Here is a 12,266-nt window from a genome sequence, read left to right as displayed (position 1 = left end):
ATGTGGTATACATATATATGCAATGGAATATTATGCAGCCATCAAAAGGAATGAAATCTTACCATTTGCAACGATGTGGATGGAACTGGAGGGTATTATGCTGAGCGAAATAAGTCAATCAAAGACATGCATCATATGATCTCACTGATATGAGGAATTCTTAATCTCAGGAAACAAACTGAGGGTTGCTGGAGTGGTGGGGGGTGGGAGGGATGGGGTGGCTGGGTGATAGACATTGGGGAGGGTATGTGCATTGCTGAGCGCTGTGAATTGTTTAAGACTGTTGAATCACAGACCTGTACCTCTGAAACAAGTAATACATTATATGTTAAAAAAAAGAGAAGATAGCAGGAAGGGAAAAATGAAGGGAGGGAAATTGGAGGAGGAGATGAACCATGAGAAACTATGGACTCTGAGAAACAAACTGAGGGTTCTAGAGGGGAGGGGGATGGGGGGATGGGTTAGCCTGGTGATGGGTATTAAAGAGGGCACGTACTGCATGGAGCACTGGGTGTTATACACAAACAATGAATCATGGAACACTACATCAAATACTAATGATGTAATGTATGGTGACTAACATAACATAATAAAATAAAATTTAAAAAAAGGCATGATGAGATGGTTATATCATGAATCTTCTCGGTAAAGGGTTTTTTAGAAATTCTTAAAATTAAGTTAATAAAATACTACCACTACCATTTAGTGGCTGTCTATTGGAAAAAGGTCAAAACTCTTTCAAATGGTCTACTCAGAATTATTTTTAGAAATAAATAATTCTAAGGTTCATGTCATACTTAGTCTAAGCAGTGTCATGTTCTTAATAAATTTGCCACTCTTTGTATTCAGTTGCCAACTGCCTTGTAAACATTTTCTGCACCTGCATCTCCAGGTCACTTCAGTCAGAGCAACCTATTTCACCTACCTAATATGTCTGGAGTAAGGGACTTCCCTAATTTGTGTGTTTGTGTAAGAGCAAGGTAATGCATTTAGGGAAAACTAACCCATACTAAGTTTATGAAGTGCTGTAATTGAAGATGTTACTAATGAACAAAGAAAAAGAACTTGGTATTATAAAGTGATACCTTGATAAAAATAGCCTAAAATACCAATGGAAAGCCAGCCAAATACTGATTATCGTCACAAAGGTCATTGGAGGGGCGCCTGGGTGGCTCAGTCAGTTCAGTGTCCGACTCTTGGTTTCGGCTCAGGTCATGGTCCTAGGGTTGCAGTATCGAGCCCAGCATTGGGCTCTGCGCTCAGTGGGAGTCTGCTTGAGATTCTTTCCCTCTGCCCACCCCCCCCACATATGCACACTCGTGCATACTCCCTGTAGAATAATAAATAAATCTTTTAAAAAAATCATTGGAGGGGCGCCTGGGTGGCTCAGTTGGTTAAGCGACTGCCTTCGGCTCAGGTCATGATCCCAGGGTCCTGGGATCGAGCCCGCATCAGGCTCCCTGCTCAGTGGGAAGCCTGCTTCTCCCTCTCCCACTCCCCCTGCTTGTGTTCCCTCTCTCGCTGTCTCTCTCTCTGTCAAATAAATAAATAAAATCTTTAAAAAAATAAAATAAAAAACAATTTTTTTAAAAGTCCACAGAAAGTTAACTGAAATTCAGTCAAGGAATAATTTTTGTGTGTGTACTCTACCTGTCTCACCATAATGTCATGAAGTCATCACATTTCTCCTGTGCATGTAGAACATTACCTATGAACTGTTCTTAGAGTTAAGAAAATAGTTGGTTAAATCATGTTTTGTGTTGTGGGTCCAATTAAGAATTCTATTTGAAAAAGCTTTCAGGAGTTATGAGCTAAGCCTATAACATCATATGGTGAAGTAAATACTTAAAATCATGGGGAGTCTATGGATCTTAAACAGTTCCAACATACTGTCATTTAGAGGAAATTCCTTGGAAGAAGCTGTGCTTAGAACAAATAAAAGTCAATGTACATACTTACAAACTTGTTTTCTGTAACTGATTGAGACTATAAATAAGATTAGACTAGAGTGGTTTAGGGTAGGGAAGCAAAAAAATAAATATAAATCCACATTAGATGTTAATAGAATTAAAGATAGGATAAATTTCTAACTCAAAAACTTTTGAATTGTGAAATGTAACATATACCAGAAAAATGCATAAAGCATAATTTTACAGCTTAGTGAGTTATCACAAAGCAGGGACTTTTGCAGCATAACCAGATTAAGAAAATAAAGTATTGGGGCTACTGGGTGGCTTAGTTGGTTGAACATCCAACTCTTAAGTTTCAGCTCAGGTCATGATCTCATGGATCATGAGATCCAGCCTGCCTTGGGCTCAGGGGATAGCCTCTCCTCCCTCTCATAGGCCTGTGTGCACACACATGTGCTCTCTCTCTGTCCCTCTCTCTCTTTAAAATCAATCAATCAGTCAATCAATCTTTAAAAAAGAAAAGAAAGCATTACTATACTTCAGAAGCCTCCTGCGTGTACCTTAACAATCACAACCCTTTTCCCTAGAGGTAAATATTTTCTTTGTAACTTTTTTTTTTTTGATGATCTAAGTATACGTCCTTAAAATTATAATTTAGCATTGCCTGTTTTGGAAAATTACAGATTATTAAATGAATGGAATTATATGGTGTGTATTTCTTGCTTGTGTTTATGCAATGTGATTTTCAAGAATCTTTTATATTGCAGGCAGTGGGTGTTTGTTGCCATGTTGCTCTAGACTATATTATTCTTTTTTATGAATATACCATAGTTTACCTGTTTAATACTGATGGATCTTTGAATTATCAGCAGTTTTTGGTGGTTACAAACAATGCTACTTTGATTATTTTGCATTCCTTCTGGTGGATATGTGCATAAATTTCGTTTGGCGTAAATTTGTTGCAGCATAGGTTATATTTTCCATAGTGGTGTTCCCATTTACACTCGGGAGAGCTTCCTTTGCTCCACATTCACCAACCTCTTGATATTGTCACACTTAATTTTGTCCATCTATTGGCTAAGTAATGGATTCAGATTGTGGTTTTGATTTGCATTTCCTTGGTCACTGAGGAGCATTTTTTCATTCTAATTGGCTATTTAAAAAATTTTTTTGAGGTACCTATTTAAGTCATTTGCCCATTTTTCTGTTAATGTGTCTGAGAGATTTGTAAAAGTTCTTTATTTTCTATATAAAAGCTTTTGTTGGTCATATCGTTACAAATATTTTCTGTTCTGTGGGTCTTGTTTCATTTTCTGTTGTAGTCTCTTTGGGCTGCTATAACAAAAATACTACAGACTGGGTAACTTCAACAAACATGGTTTTCAGTTCTATTTTTATGTATTGCTCACAGTTTATTTCTTACAGTTTTGGAGGCTGGGAAGTCCAAGAGCAAGACACTGGTCGACTCAGGGTCTGGTAAGGAGGGGTTGCTTCTGGTTCATAGTCTGGCATCTTTTTGCTGTGTCCTTGAGGTAACTCTCTAGAGTCTCTTTGAAAGGGCACTAATCCCATTCCTGACCACCCTCATGACCTAATAACCTCCCAAAGGTCCCACCTTCAAATACCATCACATTGGGGATTAACTTTCAATGTAAAAATTTGGTGGGATACAAACATTCAGTCTGTAGCATTCTCCTAATGGACAAATTATGAACGAATATTCTTACTTGTAATATGGTCCTGTGTATTAATCTTTTGCTTTATGGCTAATGATTTTTGTGTCTTAAGAAAAATTTCCCTACCCTGAGATCATGAATATATTTTCCTGTATTATTTTGTAAGAGCTATATTTGCCTTTCACTATAGAACTATATTTGCCTTTAGGTCTATAATTACCTGAGTGGTGTGTGTATGTGTGTGTGTGTGTGTGTATGTGTATGTATGTGTAGGTGAATGGATTAAGGTGTATTTAATTTTTTTCCATATAGATAGCCAGTTGTCCTAATGCCAATTACTAAGAAAATCATTTTTTATTCATTCTTCTATAATGTAACCTCTGCTGTATATCAAGGCGCATATGTAGGAGGATCTATTTCTTGACTCTTTATTCTGTGTGACTGGTTTGTTTATTTATTTTAGCTGTATGCCAGAGGCATTCTGTTTATAATGTTACTGTGATTAAAACAGTCTCAGTATCTGGTAAAGCAAGTCCTCTCACTTTATCTTTAAGATTGTCTTGATTATTTTAGGGCCTTTATTTCTATGTAAATTTTAGTGTCATTTGTCATAAAAAAGCCTGTTGGGTTTGTAACTAGAGCCCAAGGATGCAAGAGCACCTGGCTCCCGGGGTCCCAAACAGACCAGGTTTGGCCACTCCCCACTGACAAAATTCGAAGGCAGTGAGACAAGTGATGGTTGAAACAAGAAGGGAGTTTATTTCAATGAGGCCAATGCCAGGAGGATAGTGGACTAACGTTTCAAAGACTGTTTCCAAAGTGCAGAAAATACTCCTAGGTTTATATAAGGAGAATGTGGGACAAAGGTTGATGGGGACGTGCAGCATGGGCCGTAAAGGTCAGTCAGGTTGATCATTGTCTTGGTGTAAAAAAATGTGGGGTCTTGCTGGTGTCAGGGCAGTTATTATTGCTTGAGGGGTAGTTTGAGTTCCCATTACAGGATGCTTTGCCCATTGGGTTGGTTGCCTAAGCTGGAAAGAAGAACTTAATCAGTTAGAAAGTACAGACTAAGGTCAAAACAGAGGTAAAGTCTTCTTTCAGGTTTTTGATTGGCATTTAATTGAGTCTGTAGTTCAGTTTGAATCTAATTCTTGAACATGGTATGCTCCTCTATATACTTGAGTCTTTTTAAATGTCTTCCAATAAAGTTTTAGTCATTATTTGTCTTCATTATTTGTTACACTCATTCCTAGGTTATTTTTATAATGCTATTGGTATTTAATGCTATTTTTATCTTTAAATTTAATATTCTATCTGCTGGCATATTTTGAAATACAACTTTTGAATATTGATTTTTTAAAATTCATCAACCTTGGGGCGCCTGGGTGGCTCAGTTGGTTAAGCGACTGCCTTCGGCTCGGGTCATGATCCCAGGGTCCTGGGATCGAGTCCCACGTCGGGCTCCCTGCTCTGCGGGGAGCCTGCTTCTCCCTCCCCCACTCCCCTTGCTTGTGTTCCCTCTCTCGCTGTGTCTCTCTCTGTCAAATGAATAAATAAAATCTTTAAAAAAAATAAATAAATAAAATAAAATTCATCAACCTTGCATAACCCTAATTATAATAACCTATTTGTGATGTCTTTTAAGTATATAGTCGTATCATTGGCAAATAGTGACCATTTTGTTTCTTCCTAGTCTTTATAGTTTTCCCTACCCTTTCCCCTCTTGCTTAACTGCACTGGCTAGGTCCTCTAGTAAACAGTTGAATGGAAATGGTGATTGCCGGCATTTTTTGTCTTGTTCTGATCCTGAAGTTTCACCATTCAGTCTTCATCTTCAAATTTAAGTATGATGTTAATCTGAGATTTTGTGTTATCTTTTATCAGATTAAACAGGTTTACATCCATTCCTGGTTGATTTAAGAATATATAATTTAAAATCATGAATGGTTGTGGAATTTATCATTTTCCTTCCATTTTTTGCAATGATCATTTGATTTATATCTCCTTTGTTTCTGTTAATAAACGGTTGATTTTCAGGTGCTTAAGCCAACTTGCATTCCTTGTATAAACTCAGTTTGATCATTGATGTAGTAGTGTATTGTTTTAGGTTTTTCTTTTATATATAAATTGCTGGGTTTGGTTTACTTTTGTTTAGGATTTTTACATCTGTTCATAACGGATTGCTGGTAGCTTTCCTTTGTCATTCTGTTCTCATTTTGGTATCAAGGTTATATTCCTCTCATAAAGTGAGTTGTAGATAATGCCTTCTTTTTCTAGTCTTTGGAGTGGTTAATAAAAGGCTGGCATTATTTTTTTCTTCCTAAATTTTAGTAGAATTTGCCAGTGAAACTCCAGGCTTAGAATTTTCTTTGTAGGAAGGTTTTAAATTATATTTCGAATTCTTTAATAGTTATAGCACTATTCTGATTTTCTGTTTGTTTCTAGATCTGTTTGATAAACTGTATTTTTTTCAAAATTTACCTTTTTACTTAAAAATTGTATTAGTGTAAAGTCATTTGAATGCCTGCAGTTACCGTAGTCTTGTCTTCTTTTTCTTCCTGATAGTGGTTATTTGTGCTCTCATTGTCTTCTCCTTCCCTCCTTTTCCCCTTCCTTATCTTCTTTGCTGTTCACCTTATTAATCAATATCACTGTAGATTTATCAATCAGTCTTTCCAATGGACTAGCGTTGCTTTGTGTTTTTTTTTTTTTAATTTGTATTTGTTTTCTGCTTCATTAGTTTCTGATCACATTTTGTTCTACGTTCTTTGGGCTTATTTTGCTGTATTTTTTTTTCCCCTAATTGAAATGAAAGGTTAGCTGCTTAATTTTAAGCTTCTTTTCAGGTGAATACATTTATGTGAATGTCCCTCCCAATACTGTTTTTATCTTCATGTCATAGGCCTTTATTATTATCACAAATTAAAAATAATTTCTAAGTTCCATAATGATATCTGTTTTGACTTACAGATATCCAAACATATGAGGAATTTCTGGTTGTTTCAAGTTGATTTAAAATAATTAAAAATAATTAAAAAATAATTTCCAAACATATGAGGAATTTCTGGTTGTTTCAAGTTGATTTAGAACATTATTGCATTGTTGTCAAAGAATATACATCGTGTAATATTGACGTGTTGAAATTTTTTGAAACTTGCACTGTGGCCCAGGAAAAAGTCTGTTTTTTGTCAGTGTTCCCCCTATGCTATGGAAGAGTAATGTGAAGCTTTTGGTTAATGTTTTTCCTCTATGTCCATCACGTAAAGTTTGGTACTCTAGTATTGAAATCTCTTGTTTTCCTACTGGTTTTTCTCCCTGTTTGTTTCTATCAGGTGATAGCAATGCATTAAAAATTTTCACTGTATTTGTAGATTTATCTACTACCACTTCTTGTCATTCTGTTAATTTTTGCTTATACTTTGATCTCATGTTATTAGGTCATTTCTTCCTGGTGAATTGAACCACCTTACTTTTACTTTTAAGTGACTCTCTTTATTTCCAATTATACTGTTTTCTTTAAAATGCCCTTTGATATCAATATAGCTCCCCAGTTTTCTTTGGATTAGGGATTGCATGCTCTATTTTTTTCAGTCCTTTTACTCTCAGCCTTTCTGCATTGGTATGTTTTAGCTGGTATTCTCATAATTACATAGTTGGCTTTTAAACATCCAATGAGATAGTGTTTATCTTTTAAATGGAATATTTTAGTGTATTTACACTTAATGTAAATATTGTTATATTTGCATTTCAATATTTCTAAAACTTAGAACTCTTTTTTTTTTAAGAATTTTTTTTTTTAAAGATTTTATTTATTTATTTGAGAGAGAGAGAATGAGAGAGAGCACATGAGAGTGGGGAGGGTCAGAGGGAGAAGCAGACTCCCTGCCGAGCAGGGAGCCCGATGGGGGACTCGATCCAGGGACTCCAGGATCATGACCTGAGCTGAAGGCAGTCGCTTAACCAACTGAGCCACCCAGGCACCCTAAAACTTAGAACTCTTAAAATAGTCTTTTACTCCGTCTTTGTACCAGTTTGTGTACATGCATGAGGATATTTGACAAATTTCTTTTTTTTTTTTAAGATTTATGTATTTTAGAGAGAGAGAAAACATGACTGGGGGGGGAGGGGCAGAGGGAGAGGGAGAGAATCTCAAGCAGACTCTGTGCTGACTGTGGAGTCCAATGTGGGGCTCGATCTCAGGACAACTAAGAGTCGGATGCTTAATCGACTCTGCTACCCAGGCAGCCCTTGACAAATTTCTTTTTTTTTTTTTTTAAGATTTTATTTATTTTTTGACAGAGAGAGACAGCGAGAGAGGGAACACAAGCAGGGGGAGTGGGAGAGGGAGAAGCAGGCTTCCCGCTGAGAAGGGAGCCTGATGTGGGACTCGATCCCAGGACCCTGGGACCATGTCCTGAGCCGAAGGCAGATGCTTAACAACTGAGCCACCCAGGCACCCCAGAACCAGTACTTTCTTACCATGGCCTTAAAATAATTATGTGACTATTTTATTTTATTTTTTTAAATATTTTATTTATTTGACAGAGAGAGACACAGTGAGAGAGGGAACACAAGCAGGGGGAGTGGTTGAGGGAGAAGCAGGCTCCCCGCCAAGCAGGGAGCCCGATGTGGGGCTCAAGCCCAGGATCCTGGGATCATGACCTGAGCTGAAGGCAGATGCTTAACAACTGAGCTACCCAGGCGCCCCAACCCTTGACAAATTTCTTGGCGAAGGAATTGCTTAGACATTAAAAATATTGGCCATTTTGGTTCTTTCTTTCTTTTTTTTTTGTATTTTTTGATTCTGATTTTGAAAAATGATCATTGTATGATATTTATGAAAGAAACTCTTCTTCGTGTTTTTAATCTTAAGATACATTATTCGGGTAACCAGATAGCCATGTTGAGAACTATAACATTTTATGTTTGTGAGGTATGAATATTGCAAAAGCATTCTGTGTTTTTTCAGTTTATTTTCTGGCTTGTCATTTCTGAAGAATTTCCACGTCCTCTTTCTTTTGTGCTGCAGTAACTTTGCAGCTAACTATGTAGCTTGAATTGATTGTCTTTCTTGAAAGCTTTGCTACCTTTTTTTTTCCCCCTGATGCTTTTGCTCAGGGAGGAGAATTGACAAAGTTTAATGTCATGTAATGTGTCAAATATAAATGTAAAGCAGCTATACTTAATGGAATATAAACTAAAGTTAATCTGACACTTCTAGTAGTAATATATTCAGTTTGATGAGTAAAGGATGTAATTTTTTGTTAATGTTTATCTCATATAAGTGATTTTATTTATAAGCATTTCTTTAAAAAGTATCTTTTATTATAGAAAATTTAGAACATATCCAAAGGTACAGGGAAGAGATTATGTACCTTTTTGTTCTCAACACTTAAATAATTATCAGTTCATGGCTAATTTTGTTTCATCTTCTATTATTTTGAAATACATCTGAAGCATCATATCATTTTAGATAGATATACTTTCTATTATTTTGAAATACATCTGAAGCATCATATAATTTTAGATAGATAGATATTATACTGATAGAGTCTCACCTTGATCAAACTTTAGTCAGGCTCATCTGGATTCTCTTCCCAACTGGGTTGCAACTTTGGTCTTACGAGTCTGTTTTTATATTGCTCCGTTTTGGCAATGATCTTGGTCAAATTGGCTTAGCCAGAATCCTGTACCCTTAACACCCTTGGGTTCCTCATCCCCCACCATCCTCCTGGTGATATCCTATCACCCTGGGCTGCCTTCAGCAAGAACTCTGTTAGATCTGTTTAGCCAGAATCCCCCTTACCCCAGATGTTTCCTCTTAGTAATTTTCCATCCACTCAACACCCCCAACCCCTTCTCCTTGGCTATAAATTCCCAGTGTTTCTTGTTGTATTGGGAATTGAGCCACATTCTGTATTAAGATTTTTTTTTCCCTTTTGCAGTAGTCCTGAATAAAATCTGTTTTTACCCTTTTTAGTTCTTGTACAGTTATATATTTCATTATGTATCTCTAAAAGATAAGAATTCTTTTAAAGGCTATTATCACATCTAAAATATATGATTGCTTAAAATCACATATCGTTTATTTTCCGTTTCTCCAATTGTTTCATAAAAAATTGTACTTTGAGATGGATGTATCTTTTAAGTCTTTTGTTTTGCTTTGTTTTAATTCCTTAGGCTTCCCCCCTTCCCTTTTTTTTCTTACTATATATTTGTTGAAGAAATTAGGTCATTTGTTTCGCAGTTTGGGTTTTCCTGATTATGTTCCTGAGCTGTCATTTAACACGTTTCTCTGTTTCCTGTACTTCCTGTAAATTGGTAGTTAGATATAAAGGCAAAAAACACTTTTTTCTTTAAAGATTTTATTTATTTTTATTTGAGAGAGCATGAGAGGGAGACAGAGCACAGAGGGAGAGGGAGAAGCAGACTCCCCGCTGTGCAGAGAGCCCCACATGGGGCTCAAGGCAGGGTCCATCCCAGGACCCTGAGACCGTGACCTGAGCTGAAGACAGACGCTTAACCAACTGAGCCATCCAGGTGCCCTCATTTTTTGTTTTTTTTTTTTAAGTACTTCTAATGTTGTAGATTTCTTGGATCATGTGTGTTAGAAGGGACTTAAAGATTGAGCATTGTAATACTGTAGTTATATGTGTATAGTTAGAATACTGTAGTCATCTGTTCTACCTCCCTGATTTACACACCTCAGAGAGGTTATGGTTTATCTGGAATCCCACATCAAGTTGAGGTTAGAATCGAAGGTGCACTTGGAAGTAGAAATATCTTCCCCTTCTGAATTTTTAAGTCCTTTTTTGTGTTGCCACTTTAGTGTTTTTGTTCTTCAGATGTTCCAGAGTATCATCCCCCTATGGAACCCCCCCATCTGTGCCTGTGAATTCTTAAATTTGTCTTTTGTTCTCTTTCCACTTGAGCCCCATGCTGACTGTAATTCAGTTTATTAATCTGATAATGCCTAATCTGTGTCAAAGTCCTCTTTTGCCACACCTTCCAATCTACCTTGTCCTTTTCTAAAGTCCTTTAGCCTGAGTAATAATTCTTTTACTTTAAACAAAAGTGCAGCCATGGACCCCTTAAACATGAGAGATTTGCTTACTTTTGAAGAATTTTTTAACCTTTAGATTTATTATTACAAAAGTAGCATAATTATTAAAAATTTCAATAGTAAGTAATATATTTGTTTAAAAATTAAAACTGTGGAACTACATAAAGTAAAAACCAAATGTACCATGATCCTCCCCACTTCTACCTCTTTCCTTCCTTATTGATAACGATTATTAAGAGTTTGGTGTGTCTCATTCTAGACTTTATACAATTTATATATTATATATTCTCATATACATATACAAAAGTTCTGTTCCTTAAAAATAATTCAAAATTTTGTTCTTACGTTACAAAAGTTACTTATGCAACATGGTCAGTATATTTTATAGGGAAGGTATTCTTCCTCCTCTAGTTAATGCTAGCTAGCTCTAATTTTCATTTTTCCTTTAAGACTAAGTTGTGAATCAGGAAAAACAAGTTAAGAGAGTGCCTACAAATACCAGGAAAACTTATAGATAGATTTTCATTTTACATAAAGGTGTGGAACAATTGTATAATAAAAACTAAGTTATTCATGAATGCTATATGGCACATATTTTTTAAAAGTCTTATAATAGTAGAATTTATGTACCAAAGGACCACAAAGGAAGACATTTATGTTTAGTTAATTTGATAAAGTTAGCTCATTGTCAAAACTTTACTTGTTTAAAAAAAAATCAAAATTTGAAAAATAGAGAAAACAAAACAAAAAAACCCCCACCCACAGCCTTATAGTAAATGTTAATAGCCAAAATCAGAATTAGATAGAATATTCTTATTGTAGTCTTTTATCTAGCCTATATTTCTTTCCTAGAATCCCTTTTCCCAAATCTCAGGTGAGATTTTATAAGAAGGGCTAGCTTTCTCCGAGGTTCAAACTTTTTGAAATATAAAACTTTATTAAACCTATTTACACTTTGAGACACATTTTACTAAAAGCCTTTTTTTTTTCCCCCTGAAGCACAGAATCTTTGTGAGGCAGGAAAAGTAGGAAGATATAAGAGAAAAATCTCCTACCTAGTAGATCTTTTTGCATAGTTTCACAAATAATAGCTAAATTACTTGGTATGTTGATAAGTTTTCTTCTCAAAAGCTAGAATGTCTTACTAGCTAGTTCCTTAAAGGAAGGAAACAAGAGGCTGCTGGAGGGGATTAGGGGATACACTATTCAACTGTTCAGTTACTAAATTTTTTAATCCACAGAAGTCTGTAGTACATTTCAGATCATTAAGAATAGACTTTTAAAACCAAGTCTCTTGAAGCCTTTGGCATGTATATAAAAATTAGTAAATTTCTATTATAAAAGCATACACTCTTACTAGTATGTTCCTTCCATTTTTTTACATCAGAAATGAAAAGGGGCATTGTCTACATCCAGTATTTCCTTTTCACATCTCCGTATTACTTTGTGTCCCTTATGTTTATCTTAAAATGGAAAAGAATGTTTTTATTGTTTTGCTATAGTTGCCACTGATGTTATAGAACCTGTATTGTGAGTGCTTTAAAATTCTCAAACCAGTTTTGTCTGTTATACTTGGAGCTTAGTCATCATCATACGTAGCAGGACCTGATTAAGAAG

At 35.7% G+C, this 12,266-nt stretch overlaps 1 protein-coding gene across 7 annotated transcripts in view; it reads left to right on the top strand.

Moving 5' to 3' along the window:
• The window catches only part of CLCN3 (Cl-/H+ antiporter 3), an 89,276-nt gene that overhangs the window by 24,942 nt on the left and 52,068 nt on the right, over nt 1–12,266 (top strand). For 4 of the 7 annotated variants that reach the window (XM_081811042.1, XM_081811038.1, XM_081811033.1 and 1 more), the window contains exon 3: nt 3,336–3,386. The exons of 2 other annotated variants lie outside the window; for them this stretch is intronic. In XM_081811042.1, the coding sequence (XP_081667168.1) occupies nt 3,336–3,386 (51 nt within the window). Of the gene's footprint in view, nt 1–3,335; nt 3,387–9,998; nt 10,127–12,266 lie in introns of those variants that run through there. One more of the 7 variants, XM_081811071.1, reaches the window with a different exon arrangement.

This window comes from Leptonychotes weddellii, chromosome 2, assembly GCF_054177405.1.
Source record: "Leptonychotes weddellii isolate Sample4059 chromosome 2, ASM5417740v2, whole genome shotgun sequence".
Taxonomy (NCBI): Eukaryota; Metazoa; Chordata; class Mammalia; order Carnivora; family Phocidae; genus Leptonychotes; species Leptonychotes weddellii.
The sequence above is the reverse complement of the archived record's forward strand: the minus strand, read 5'-3'. Positions and strand labels throughout refer to the sequence as shown.